This window comes from Idiotropiscis lumnitzeri, chromosome 3, assembly GCF_059441095.1.
Source record: "Idiotropiscis lumnitzeri isolate Australia: NSW breed Sydney's pygmy pipehorse chromosome 3, RoL_Ilum_1.0, whole genome shotgun sequence".
In the NCBI taxonomy this organism is placed as follows: domain Eukaryota; kingdom Metazoa; phylum Chordata; class Actinopteri; order Syngnathiformes; family Syngnathidae; genus Idiotropiscis; species Idiotropiscis lumnitzeri.
In genome coordinates this window covers 14,993,313-15,008,699 of record NC_142393.1, presented here as the reverse complement: position 1 = coordinate 15,008,699, position 15,387 = coordinate 14,993,313, and the positions used below count along the sequence as shown (strand labels likewise).

General features: G+C 41.4%; 1 protein-coding gene across 2 annotated transcripts in view; it reads right to left on the bottom strand.

Moving 5' to 3' along the window:
* Nucleotides 1–224: 224 nt before the first annotated feature.
* Nucleotides 225–15,387, bottom strand: part of LOC148340088 (vitamin D3 receptor A) — a 57,559-nt gene continuing 42,396 nt past the window's right edge. For both annotated transcript variants that reach the window (XM_088289822.1, XM_088289823.1), the window contains exons 8-10: nucleotides 14,800–14,951; nucleotides 12,518–12,634; nucleotides 225–10,219 (exon numbers count right to left, since the gene is read on the bottom strand). In XM_088289822.1, coding sequence (XP_088145948.1) covers nucleotides 9,966–10,219; nucleotides 12,518–12,634; nucleotides 14,800–14,951 — 523 coding nt within the window. In that variant the 3' untranslated portion in view covers nucleotides 225–9,965. The remainder of the gene's footprint in view (nucleotides 10,220–12,517; nucleotides 12,635–14,799; nucleotides 14,952–15,387) is intronic.

Genomic DNA, 15,387 nt, shown 5'->3' with positions numbered 1-15,387 from the left:
CAGAGAACACACACTCCACAAAGGAAGGCGGCAGCTCTGATCTGAATTCTAAACCACAAAGTTGTGAGGAAGATGTGCCACATACAACCAAACATGTTTGACCCACAAATGCTTTTCATACAGAATGCTAGAATTGGGTTTAATACATGCATTACATCTTTACACACATTTATGATCCTCTGAAGGCCGCAGTAAAAAAAAAAAAAAAAGACAAACACGGTGGGTGTTTTGCATCATTATGTACAGCTGCTTTATTTGTCATTTGCTCAAAACATTATTAGTATTTTTTTACTAGATACAATGCATTTAATCAAAGTACAATGGATCAAATGCAGGGAGAAGAGGCCCAAAAAAATAAAATAAAAAAGAAGAAAACAGCGACACGGCCAGAGCAGTTGAGTTCCTGTATGTATAAAAGGATTTGCTGTCGAAGAGGGCTATGTAGTCAAGAGGCCGTCTACAATGACGGCATGGCAACTGTGTGATGATGACAGAAAACGAGAAGCAATGAGGTCTGGTGGGTTTTACTGCATACTAATCTTGGGATGCGACTACATTATAACTGTACCGCTTGTATGATGAAAAAGGTCAGTTTGCTGAGCTTATCACATAAACTTGGTCATTTCTATCATGACGTGAAATTGAGAAAATATACAAATCAAATGAGATGATTCAATAGCTCGTCTTCATTTTCATAAAAGATCATTGGGGTTGTATGATACATAGATTCCCGGTTGCTGTTGAAAATGACAAGAATATTGGAGAAACAAGCTCCCCTAACAAAGGTGAAGCTGTGAAGCGCTATGACAGCATCAACATCAGCACTACAAAGACAGATCGTCGTGCATTAAGAGCCCTGATATTGTCCCAAAATAAGGCTGTGGGTTGTAGGCACACCAAGGTACAACTGAGCTGAGCAATCATGTGCATCGCAAAGATTTTTGACTTTTAAAATGGACATGGAGACTTTATATAGACATTAAAAAAAAATATCCAAAACAAAATACAAGTGCATCATAGGCAAAAGACTGCTGGTGAGGGAGAAACAAGTGCCGAGTGACGTGTACGGCACCTGTCTGCATTTGCGCCGTGGGCGTCGCTAGTACAGGTGTGTGACAGCGTGTATGTGCAAGCGAGTAATCAAGCGAAGTAGCAAGCGCATTACATTTAAAAGAGGTAGCGGAGAAACACAGCCATCCGTCACAATCTAGCCACTCTCCGCACATGAAAACAAGTAAGATGTGGCTGGTCCGTCCTCAGGATTATTCAAAAGCGTACAGCCTCATACATCATCATATATTGTTTGAATCGGGGGCCCGATTTGTGGTTGCTGAGAAGCAAAACGGGTCTCGGGAATAAAAACAGATTTGCATCCTTGAACTAGAACTTAAAGGTGGGAAGTGAGCGCAATGAATCCGAAGGGACAATTCGCCATGCAGTCGCATTTTGTCACTAAAATGTGAAAATATTCACTTTCTCCAACTTGATCGCAACAAAATAGCATAGTGTGGAATCAGTTGACGTAAGACTTTGGGGTTGTTTGTGTTTTTTGTACACCCCCCCCCCCAAAAAAATATATTTTTGTGAAATATGTTAAAATTATCAGCATGACAGTAGTTCATTCATTCACTAAAATGTGAGTAAAATAAGACGGCAAAATCCGGCCCCATACTGAGCCCTAAATTTGATTTATACGATACAAACGGCAAACAGCAGCACAGTGACGGGAACTGACAGCGAAACAATCTGTATCATACAAGTGTATTATGTTAAACACAACACACCTTATGACAGTTGGATCCACAAAATATTTTTGTGTTGACCCAAAATAACATGTTCGATGTTCTTGCACTGGGTGAAACATACAGTGCACCCGGAAAGTAATCACAGCGCTACACATTTGAACTTGCAGCTTACTCCCAAAAAGGACTAACCTCATTTCCCCCCTCACAAGTCTACACACACCACCGCCACATTGAATAATGCTTGTGAGAATTTTGGTGAATGTATTAAAAATAAATATAAATACATCTTATGTACATAAGTATTCACAGTCTTTGCCTAAAACTCTAAATTGAGTTCATGTTTCTACTGATCATTCTTGTGAGGTTCCTCCAACAAATTGTAGTTCACCTGTGGTAAATTCAGTTGATCGGACAATTTTGAAAAGGCACATGTCTAAATAAAGGTCTCACAGGTGACAGTCCACGTCACTGCACAAATTAAGCATGACGTCAAAGGAATTGTCCGCACACTTCCGAGGCAGGAGTGTCTCCATGCACAAATCTGGGGAAGGGGACAGAAAAAAAGACGGACGATTGAAAAATTTCAATGAGAGTGGCCTCTATGATTGGTAAATGTAGGAAGTTCCGAACCAACAGGACACTCCCTACAGCGGGCCGCCTGTCAAAATTGAGCAACCAGGGGAGAAGGGCCTCAGTCAGAGGGGTGACCAAGAACCCAATGGTCACTCTGTCAGAGGTCCAGCAGTCCTCTGTGGCGAGGAGAACCTTCCAGAAGGAAACCCATCTCTGTAATATTCCACCAATCAGGCTTGTATGGAAGAGTGGACCAATGGAAGCCACTCTTTCATTTAAGGCACATGGCAGCCCGCCTGGATTTTGCCAAAAGGCCCGTGAAGGACTCTGAGGCCATGAGGAGGAACATTCTGTGGTCTGATGAGACAAAGATTGAGATCAATGTTGTGGATGCCAGGAGTCATGTTTGGAGGAAACCAGGCATCGCTCATCACCTGACCAATACCATCCCTACAGTGAAGCATGTTGGTGGCAGCATCACGCTGTGGGGATGTTTCTCAGAAGTTGGAACCAGGAGACTACCGGTAGTCAGGATTGAGGGAAAGATTTATGTATAAAGACATCCTGGATGAAAACCTGCTCCAGAGTGCTCAGAACCGCAGACTGGTGCAAAGGAACCCTTTCAACAGGACCATCTAAGCACACATTTAAGTCAACCAAGTGGTGGCCTCAGGACAAATCAGTGTGAATGGTCTTGAGTGGCCTAGCCAGAGCCCAGACTTGAATCAAATCATGCATCTTTGGAAAGATTTGAAAATGGCTGTGCACCGATGATGGCGCTTGAGAGGCGCTACTAAGAAACTGCCCAAAGTGTGCCACGCTAAATATCATATTCAAAGACTTGAGGCTGTGATTTATGTCAAAGGTGCATCAATAAAGGCTTGAACAAAGGCTGTGAATACTCATGGGTGTACAATTTTTTGTTATTTTTAATACATTTGCAAGAAATGAAAAAAAAACAAAAAACCTTTCTACATTGTCCTTATGCAGAGCTGTGAATATAATTTTAAGTGGAAAAAAAGAATTAATTCAATTTTGGAGAGAGGCTGTAACATAAAATGTGCAAAAAATTAAGTTCCCTATGTACTGCATGGAGGAGAGGATGAACCACAAGAAATCCGAGCGTTGACACCTATGGATTATTTCCGGAATTTCTATACTGAAAGAGAAGATTGGTTGATGGTCGCAGACTTGTTCTATAAACTGACAGATTTCAAGAAGAGCGATGACACTGGAAGGCTGGGTGTCAGCGTGTGTGAATAAATGTGTGTGTGTTCACAGTTCACCCATGAAGGCTTCCTGCAAGATGAGAGAGAGAGCAGCAAAAGAGTGTGACGTGAGTTTGTTTTTTTTCCCTTCTTTTTTTTAAGAAGGCAGTTTGCTGAGGTTGGGTAAAATCTGCTGTGTCACCTTGGAAAGGCAGGAAATTAAAACAACAGCAATAAAAAAAATATATACTATTTCTATCTCTGTGATCTAAAACAGGATCCCAATGTCTTAATGAAAAGTTTGAAGAACAAGAGCGATACAAGAGCAAAGCGGACAGAGACGCATGATGTTCGGGCGACAGGCAGTTGTGGGTTGACCCTTCCAATGGGATGGCCTCTTTTTTTTTGTTTTTTTAACACTTTACAAAACGATTAGGACCATACTGAAAATACAAAAAAAAATACTATGGGAAGTCACAGAATTATGAGAATAAATATTACAAGAAAAATACAAATATTTTAAGTGAGAATTAAGTCACTTTATACATATGTAGGACGTGCGCCTGCGTATATTTCACATCAATAGTGTTAACACGATAAGCATGAACGCGTGTTTCAAGAAATGTTTGCTGGTGTACATGATTCAAAGTAGAGTGGCTGCTGGTCTTGGACCGTTCCTGATTCTAATGAGAATTTTGACATTCACTCGTTGAAGTAATTGACGCAATAATACTCGTAGATTCAACGTTATAACGTTTTTTAATATATTCAAATAAATTACTAATATGACTATCAAAATTCTCGCAGCATTACGACTTCATTCTTATAACACTATGGGTGAAATATTACAGCTTTGTGAAAATACTTTGTAAAAGTACAACTATTTTTGTAATTTTCTTTTCTCTTCACGTTCCCCCCCCCCCCCCACCATGTGGCCTTAATACCTCATGGCAGCGTCTGTATTCACTCAGTACATTCATTGGAAACATCCTCTTGACATGTTCACATTTGCGAGCCAAAATGAGCATTTTCAGTTTTAAATTGCCACCAGTTGCATCGAACGCGCATTTACATTGATGTTCACTTTTATTGAGTCATTAATTTGAAAGTGTTTTTCCATTCCAATTTGATGCTGCTTTTACTTCGCCAGTTTCAGTTTCTTTTTACCGACACGAAGACAACTGTCAGACAGTTTGCCACACAAAGACTGGTTTTTAAACAGCTGTGACAACTCCCCCATGTCTTTCTTCCTCATTGCAGGGTAGCCAGCCAGCAAATAAGAATATCTTCCAGCCTGTAGTGGATTGTCAAATCAGGGCCGCTTTGCACACGACGGAGAATTCAACCCACTAAATCATGTATCACACAAATCAAACATTCATTTGACTTGAACCCACTGATCTCCCGCGCCTGACATCACGTGAACTATAGAGTGCTCTGACCTTTGTGCTAAAAATAAGTCATTTATCCCACAATACCATGCAGCGGACCATCCGGGTTGTCAGCTTCGCCTTTTCGTTGCAAACAGCGCATGCTAGTATGTGTAAATATTTTGATGAGTGTCCGCGACTAGAAGTTTTAAGTGGACTTTGACAATTTGTAGCGATGGCGAAGTACACGGCGACTTAAGACTGGCATAAATTACGTTGGGAGATTTGGATCCTTAGACAGGAAGACCGTTACTGACCCGAAATGGCAGTTGTCGTCGGAATTCAGTTTTACATTGCGGTGACATTGAAGGCGAATGAACTTGACGTGTTCTCATCGATCTTCTTCATTGACGAGTATCTCAGGGTAGGACACTTTTTAACCACTTTTACAAGGAAAAAGCTTACTTCAAGTTTATTTGGCACTCCAAGCAGTTGTAAAACAAATACTTATGACGTCCGCAAACATGCTAACCAAAATTAGCACTGGTTACGATAAATTATAAACCTTCAAACAACACGCAGGGAGCAGTCCAGGGTGTTGTTTACTTATTTTCTTCGCTCATAATTTTTAACGAAAACACAGGAAACAACAGTCCGTGAAACTTTCTTCATAATGTTAACCTTGTTGCCATGGCCAAAGCTCGCATTGAAAAAGAGGTGGACAGTTTTCTTTATTGTTTGCGTTTCTTTTGGGTGGCCCTCAAAACCTTGATTTGTAATGATTTTCAAAAGACTAAAGAGATATTTTCCATCTTTTCCCTCCCTGACTATTTCAGCCAACAACAAGTAGAACGCATGATCAATGGCAAATGACGCTGTGCTAACGGGGCTTGAATACCAATATGTCCGCCGGCAAAGCATTGTGGGTAATCTGAAAACCTTCAAGCACGCTAGGCTCTTCCTTACCACTAGGGGGTGCAAATGACGACTTAACCAACTTTACTGTAGATGCGTAAGCTTATCTTGCGATATGTTGAGGTAAAAGAAATTGTCCAGCATTCAAGGAGATCAAACGGGGGGAAAATACTGACTGAACACAACAAATGTATCCTTTCAGTTAATGTTAAATTTTAAAAAAAAGTACTCAAACAATCATGTTGCAACCCAAAAATAGATCTAATATACTGTATACTGGATGTAGTGTATGTGCTGAAGGGAGAGGTAGTATGTTTGGTTAATGCAGCGCTAAAGCTGAGCTGCAGACACTGGACAAAAAGAGTGATGATCCAGAAATGAGGACAAAGTCAGAAAACCAGAGAGTGAGTAAAAACCTCCAAACATTGGGATCCACTCGGTCACAAACACACACACACACACGCACCCCCCCCCCACACGCACACAACACACGCATGCGCACACACACACACAAACCAGTAGACTGGCAACGGGACTGTATTCCACAGCAGTCTTCTCCACAACAACGTTCCAAAAAGAGTGTACGTGCGTACAATGAGTTGATGTTTGGTTCCCTTCAAGGCTGTTGATGTCAAAAGTCATTTCGGACATGATTGAGGTATCTGTTTCGATGGTGTATAGTGGGAGAGGTTTGTGGAAAGTTTCTTTCACACTATTACTTGACTTTCTCTGGTCCCAATAAGCCGATCAGTTTGTCAACTTGGTGTAAGGAGACACAAATAATTCCCCAAATTATCATTGTTGATGATGATAATATTTGGCTGGACATTCTGGCCGGCTACTATACATGAGAATTTAACAGCGGTGTCCATCCCTAAGCAATTTAGGGCCCAAAGCACCATAGTGTTTTCTAAAAAAATGTAAATACATTTGTAATAATGTTCTCAAGAGAGGTACACACATACTGATAATCTGTGTGTGTGTGTGTGTATATATATGTGTGTATATATATATATATATATATATATATATATATATATATACATATATATAAATAAAAGGGACCAAAGGAGGCAAGTGTGAAAGAACCACAAATAAGGCTACTGAGGTGGAGCTGCGAACCTGGCTGGAATGCGCAGGAGGCTCAACAGTTTGGGTTCATCCAATCACCAAGGAAAAAGTTGAATGTTTCCTTCCCTGAACGCATAACGTTGAGCCGTCTCCCTCCACCAATCTACAAACCGTTTTCAAGCAGGTGATATTCTATGCAAGTTTTTTGTTGAAATTCTCCAACATTTTGTCTGTTTGTTTTACCCTATATTGTAAATTCTGAGAGCTGCAAAGTGAGGCAGAGAAATGAGCAAGGTATCATCACACTTTGGGATCACGAGTCGTCATCAGTCACTGCATATCCCGCCGGCCTGTGGCGATCCTCCTTTCAAAATTTCTGTACAAAGTCTCGTGGAGGTCCATCTAAAGGTTTTAGCGGGGTCGGATAAAAGGTCATTTGGGCTTTGTTTATTTTCACAGTTAAGCGACAGTCCACGGCAGATGTTCCCATCAGCCCTTGGTGCACCAAAGAAGCAGAGCCGAGGCGGCTGCTGGGTTAAAGCTGTGGTGAGTCATCAACTGCAGTAATATTGGCTCCTGCAGAAGACGAGGCGGTATGGTGATTGTTGGTTGATGAAGAGGCACGCCCATGCTGGTTGCCATTGGCTAATGCTCGTGTCAGTCATATTGAGGCAGTGTGAGTTGACCGTTATGCCACCAGGGCAAGATTTCAGTCCTTCTGTTGAGGTTGTTGATATGGCGTTCAGTTTTGTACATATTCCGGTAGAAATGCAGGAGAACTGTTGTTTCCCTGCCCTAAAAGCAAGGAAGATGCTTGCACCGTTTAAACCAAGAGAACATGGAAAAGGCTCCAGTTAGTCGTACTTGCTAATCACTAATCCATTAAACCCGAAGTCCTCAGCCAGCAAGCCAAGCGCAAGCTAGAGAATGTAGATTAGCGCGACAGAGAAAGAACTTTCACCCAAATCGTAATAGTGTTTTAACAGTGTCAAAAGCTTATCCATTGACTTCAGAGCGAGAAAGAAAATACTTGCAACCCACGAGTGTGGGGATGGATGGAGACGACACCTTGTGGTGACCACACACTGATTTCTACATCATTTGTTTCATGCACAGAGAGGTTAAGTGTCAAGAATTTGATACATTCCGCGAATGCTAATCGTTTGCGACAATTTGGTTTGAGAAGTGGCCTTGTTTTGTTTCCTTCAGCTAGTCACCAGAAGGGTCGACTCCATCCACCGATTTGAATAATACAAAACAAGGCTCCCTAACTCCTAATTGCATATAGTGCGTGTAATTCCAGAGCATCTTGAATTCTTTTAGTGTTTAGCCAACATTAAATTCTAAATATGTACAGACCAGATTGAGCAAGTGGTATTTACAAAGTCTGTCCACAAGGGGGAGGTCTAGGCCTGCTGAGGGGCTTTCAAAGTGACGCGTAGTTCCTTTCGTCACTCAGCATGCTATTGAAAGCATCAGCACATTTAGAACCCAACGTGTCTTTTTTTCTATATTGCTACCTTCAGTATTTGTCCTGAATCAAATCAATTGACACCTAATCTAAGGTGTGGGTCCGAAGTCTCCCACCCTCCATGGAAATGGATGGAAATGTACTTTTTAGCGTTTACTTTGCCTCTGATTCATTTGATCCAGCTGATTTGTAGCTTACAGTAACTGTTATCTGGTACGATTAGAAATCACAGTGATGGAGAGAGCTTCGAAAACTTTGTCTTGTGATTGTAAGCTTACGCCTGACACACATTATCAACACCACGTACACACTATGAGACAGAACTTTTCCCTGAGGTAACAGCGAGCAACTATCTGCTGCCGTCTTAGCAGCCCAACTCAAATGTGGCGGACAAACACTATCCCCCACATTGTAACGTCATCTTTGTCAGTCTACAAACTTCACAGGTCCAAAAAACAAACTAAAAGAAAGAAGAAGGAAAAAAAAAAAAAAAACGGGAGAATCCGAGGCCTCAGCCAGGGCCTGAACTCACACCCCCTTGTGGTCCACCAATATTTTTTTGGATACTGTACACACATCAAGATGGGACTACTTGAAGGACTACTCAGCGTGCATTCCTGTCAACGAGGACTCAACGCACACTGAGAAGGGGCCCTCAAGTCCTATACGGCAGGCTTTCCCAAACGGAGGGCAACAGGTCAGTTTTGTTTGGGTACACGATTGTCAGGGTAGAATTGTTTTCACTGCTCATCAAACAGGCAAAATATCTGTCGCCTTTTTGATGTCTTTTGTGTTCTCTATCATTTGTTTATGTACAGTAACATATTAATGTTGTTTTGAACGTTTGGATCCCTCTGAGGAACCTCGTTGACAAAGTTTGGGAAACCCTGCTTTACATGACAACTATCGTGCTTCCGCCGAAACACCCAAGCGCCTTAAATACATATATATTTGTGTTCATCTATATAGTTCAGCTTATACAATTCATTTATATAGCGTTATACATACGTACATTCCTGCAAAATTCCCTTTTGACTGGACAGCAAGGAATTCCAACTGTAGGGAGCCTCTCTCTCGGTAGCCAACCTTGTTTTTGTTTTTTATTTCCCCACCCGGCTCCATTCCCGTCAATCCTGACAGGCTTTTTCCTCTTCATCTGAGCACAGATACTGAGAGCTTGTTTCTAGCCAGCAAGTATTCTTCTACGACTGCCGTTGTTCAGATGCCTTGGCTCGTGTCCTCAGCGTCCAAGATGCAAACGTGTATTCCTCTCAAATTGGACACGTGAACAGCGAGCTGTGTTGATGGATGACGAAGACGAGGGCGGGCAGTCCCATCCATCCGCCACATTCAGTTGACAAATGTTGTGGGGAACTGTGGACTTTCAGGGTATTAAGAACATGTCAAGATGTTATCCAATTATCCGAGTGCTGCGGGTATCCACTGTATATGTGAATTCTGAGTTTCATGCATCCCAGAATTCTTGCCAGCTGAGGTGTAGATGAAGAGCGAGTCATTAGCCTTCAAAGGCAAGGGTTTTCCAGCGGTGATTATGATGAGGGGAGGCCAAGGGGATAAAGGCGATAAGTGTGCGTTCTCCTGTGTGTCCCTGCTATGACACCTCACTGCCAAAAACCTCCAGCACCAGCGGGGTGAGCTGCATGCTGTGCTCGGGCTGGAAGGACAGCGAGCGGTACTGCTTCGAGTGCTCCTCGTTCAGGCTGCGCAGGTCGGCGAGTTTCTGGATCATCTTTGCGTAGAGAAGGCGTCCGCCGGGGTGGTTGACTCGGATGTAGGCCTGAAGAGTCTCCGACATGTGGTCCTGGAGCTGCTCGATGCGGCCGTGGTCCTGCACCCCGGGACGATCTGCCATGAGGGAGCAGGGATGGAAAAGGAGGACAAGGAGCAGATGGGAAGCACAAGTTTGGACGGCAGAAGAGGTGGTGGATGATTAGAAAACAACATTTAGAACATTTGTGTCTTTCTAATCTTGTTGGAGCTCATCATAATTATCACAAACTCACGATTTGCAGTGCACGTTGTCAGTAACATTTTGAACTACTCAGAAATCAGGGTCGCCTTTATGTAAGATTTCCTTCCACTTCCCCATAGCTGAAGTCATGTGGGTCTCCTCAATTATTTTTCGTTACACTCCCTCTTAGTTGACGAAAACATTTCGCGCCTCTTCCAAGTCTCGATCGAGACTATAATTTTTTTTTTTTTTATAAGTATATGTCTGCATTGCATTGTGGCCTTAACTTGTAAGAGAACAAAAAATAACTTCATTGCTTCATTTATTTTTAGGATCCTCGACCTTTCGTTTCATCCTTGTTCAATATTTTTCCAAGTGTCCTCTTAAGGGTTTGCACTGTCTGGCGATGCTCAGTGCAAAAATAATAACGTACACCCTGGCACTGATACTGCTTGAGCACATTCTGACAATAAGAGTGCCACTGCCGCCTACTGTAGTGGATGTGCAATTATACTTTATTCAAGTACGGCAAAAAAAACAAAAAAAACATGTTCCCTCACAATTCCCCCCTGGCATCGCATTCCCCTCCAATTTGAGGACTGCTTTAGACACGGATCCAGTTGAGAATGAATCGACTGTGCCTCTGCTTGTTGCAGCCAAGTAATAAACTCCATTCTTTGCATATAACGCTGTGACGGCATATCTGTTGCGGAAAATAATGTGTTTCCGTATTTCCTCAATATATTCAGTTTCAAGTAAACAGCAACAGTGTGAGTCTTAAAAAAATGTTTTTTTTCCCCAAACGCAACACAAACAATACGATGAACACTGGTTTGTTCCAATGTGCACACCACGAACCAAAATCAAAGGCTACCACAAATTTCCCAGTAATGTAGAACTCGCTCTATATTACATGTATCGCACTCTCTCAGAAGCTGCTTTCCTGGAAACTGCAGTGCGGAAAACTAAACTGGGAAGATCCCGACTAAATAATTCCAAAGATTCCCTGGAATGCGAAGACAATTTTTGATTCTATACACCAGGCGTGGGCAAACTACAGCCCGGGGGCCACATGCGGCCCGTTAAACGTTTTAATCCGGCCCGCCATACTTGAAAAATGTTTTATTTTCTAAATACTGTGGTGTGTCAAATACATATTTTGTTGTAATGCTTTTGTTCACTTTCATTTAAAATTCAATATATTTTATTTCTCCGATGAGGTGAGGTTACCAAAACACTCCATCCATCTGCTAATGGTCCGGCCCCTCTGTCAAATTTTAGAACCTATTGTGGTCCGCCAATCAAAAAGTTGGCCCACCCCATCCTATCCAAAACGTTATGCGTCCCTACATTTACACCGAGAGCTTTTTAGTGTCTCTGTTTGATAATCTACCAGGCCCTGGATTGTTTATGAGCATCGCGATAACCGACAGCGTTGGTCCCCAACCACCGCTCCCTGGACCAGTATTGGGTAACGGGTCGTTTGTCTAACGTCGCATATATTTTATCACTGCCTCTATCGGCGATTTGTTTCCAACTGTGAATGAAAGGTTGCCAGTCATTGAAATAACCATAAACTGGTCCTTGGTGGAAAAATGTTTGAGGGCCACTGACTAACGTAAGGAGAATTTCTTATCTGTGATGTAAGAAAAGGCAGACGTCTCGAAGCCCTTCCCTCATTCCGTGCTCATTGTTTTGAAGGAGAACTTGGATACTTTGGGCAAGTCCCGTGAACACCGTATGTAGAATAATACATTTTTCAAAACGGAAATGACCAAGTCATACTTCAGCAATGCAGGACATCATGTTCAAAGGGCCCATTTCTTAAAAAACAATTGATTGTCTTGCTTTTACTCTGGAATCTTACACATGCAGACACAAATCATGAACTTGAGTTTTACTGGCAACAAAATGATTTGATTTAGACAAAAGACGAATATTAGAAACTGTTTTTTATTATTCATATTCCACATGGAGCAGCTTCAGGAAAAATATTACGCAAAATGCAGCCATCAAAGCAGAACCTTGTGGCAACCAAAATAAATCATCGTTATAAAAGTGCCCATCTGCGGTTTAAGCAGAATGGGAAAGTGTTGCCTTCATGTGGATTCTGCTGTGGGCCGTATTGAGTCACAAAGGCTTGGCTAATATCGAAGCACAATTGGACACAAAGGATGCTCAGAAAAAATTACCTGGGGAGAGCAGGCAGATTGCCATGAGTAGGACGTGTTCCTCCTCATGCAGATTGAGCTTCTTGAGGCCAACCTGGAACTTGACCAACGGCTCCAGCAGCTCCAGAGTGTGACCCGCTACACAGAATGACATGAACATCAGCGTTATTGAATTGAAAAAAAAAAAAAAACGCCCCCAGCAACAAAATACACTCAAACACACTCTTAGTTTGCTGTTTGGACAATCACATCCATTTCAGCATGCATCTATCTTGCTCCATCATCAATAAAAAAAGTCTTATTTTATTGGAAGTTCAGTCTGACTGACACACTTTGTTAATGCTCCAGTCAAAGCAAACCCAAAGCTAATATAATACGCTACTTTTCACTTTATGGTTATTACGGCGGCCTGACTCCTTCCCTTAACATTTTATGTTTGTGGCTGTATGAATATACTGTACGAATTCAGTAGCCAAAAAAACTCAGTCGTTTTTAGCAATCTTAGGGTCGCTATTGTTCAAATGCCTGATTATCAATATATATAGATATTCCAATAATATTATACTGATGTCTGAGGCGTGTTAAGTGTGGATTTGTCTTAATAATTGGTAATAATAATATGTAACATTTTACAGATTTAATTCTTTAAAAGGGACATTTGGACGATCTTAACATTGGCACTTATGTAATAGGTTTGCAGGTAGTAGTAAATTAATCTACACCAGGCGTGGGCAAACCACGGCCCGGGGGCCACAAGTGGTCCGTTAAACGTTTTAATCCGGCCCGCCGAACTTGAAAAAAATTTAATGAATAAACCTTGTTAATGTTTTATTTTCTAAATACTGTGGTTCTTCAAAGACATATATATTGTTGTAATGCTTTTGTTCACTTTCATTTCAAATTAAATGTAGTTTTTTTCTCCGATGAGGTGAGGTTACCAAAACACTCCATCCATCGGCTCCTGGTCCAGCCCCTCTGTCAAATTTTAGAACCCATTGTGGCCCGCCAATGAAAATGTTTGCCCACCCCTAATCTACACAGATGACAGGTGTTCACTGCGCACATAAAATGGAAAAAAGTCTTTCATGATCAGAATTTTTTTTCAGGACTATAAAGTAGTATATTGTAATAAACTAGGTTCTGTGTTTTATTGTTATGAGTTGCCACTGAGGGCCTGTGCCAAGTAGGACATGTTCTGCTAGTTTGAGCGCTGATATGTTCATCATGTCACGTCAAACACATGAGGTAACCTGTGTGGGAGTGCTAGCTTCCTGACACGACAGAAATTAAATCAGGCAGAGCCACAACGTGCTTCCTTTTTAGATGCTCGTTTATTACTGCCGTGCTGCCAAGAATGAGAGATTTGCTTTGTATTAAGAAGTTTGCGTGAAATGCACCCGAATTCTTGGACTACATAAATAAGAGATAGATAAATAAATAAATAACTCATTGAATATTTAATTAACAAATTTGATCATTGACGTTGTCGTGACTAGTCAACTAATCTTGGCAGCCCTAAATCAATATTTCCGACAAAAATCTTCAAGTGTGAGGGGGAAACGGACCATTCATCCATCCACTATCCAAGCCGCTTATCCTCACGAGTGTCGCAAGCATGCTGCTACAGACTAATATGACTGTGACGGGAACGGAATCTAGCCTAAAAAGCCCGTGACTGACAGGGGAAAGTGGCAGTAAATTTGTATTGATGGGGTTTTTTTTGTATCAAAGTCCGCATAGCAAGAATTATTTTCTAAAACACGTATTTACTTGACTTGAGAATTTTTTTAACACTCATAACTTTTTCCTCGTCTGACAGACTTGGTTAACATCGGCGCACATTAATAAGTTTCTGTTCTTGGTTTTGGAGAGATCATGTGTGATCACGGAAGATTTCTGCCTCAGATGACTTTATTTCAACCTGGCAGGATAGATTCTTAATGTGTGTTGTGCTCTCATAATACAACAAAACCCGTTATCTTTATTATAATCTTTATTTGGGCAGTGTACTGTGACAGATAAAAACATTTTAAGACTTCAAAAATTATCTGTTTTTGTGATTAATTTATTGTTTGAACTGTTTTTGTTACTTTGCATGCAGCTGTTGTGGTTTTTAAAGTGCTCTATAAACAAAGATGAGTCGAGTTTTCAAATTGTGTATTCACATTAAGACAACAACTAACGGCGGACTGTCCTCTAAATGCAATTACAAAATTGGATTATGACAGCGCCACAATGCACAACGTCAGCAATCGCACTTGAGTGATGCCAATGATGTTGTAGTGAAATGAAAGGAAACCAACCCTTTGTGACGTCATTGATGCAGTACTTGAAGTCAGGTCCTCCACAGCTCCAGGACATGTCCTCCAGGTTGAAAGACTGATTGGAGCGCAGCATGATGATCTCAATAGCACTCGACTTCAGCAGAGCAATCTGGTCTTCTGCCGTCAGTTCTCTGAAATACATGCTTAGTAAATACCGTACGGTGCTTCGAACAAGTCTTAACCATTTTCAAACTCAAGGAGTAAATGACTCATTACTATCCTATACATAAAAAAGATAATAACTAGTGGCTGCACATGCTAAATGTGAATTATGAAAGAAAATACAAACGGCACAATCCATTCAAAGGTCAGCTGATTCATATCGAGTCTGTGATAAACTCCTCTCACGATCAAGGAAGCGTTTCTTCTCATAAATCAAAAAGGACATCACATCAAATCACAAGCTGGTTCGTCCAAAGTCAAATTACAAACTAGCCCTGAGAAGTGGAGTTGAGGTTTTGATGTCTTTAAATAAATACTTTTTATCAATGCCAACAGAAATATGCCTTCACAAGTGCTGAATGAATTACCATTTCACGTTATCCCTACAGTGGGGGTGGGCATTGC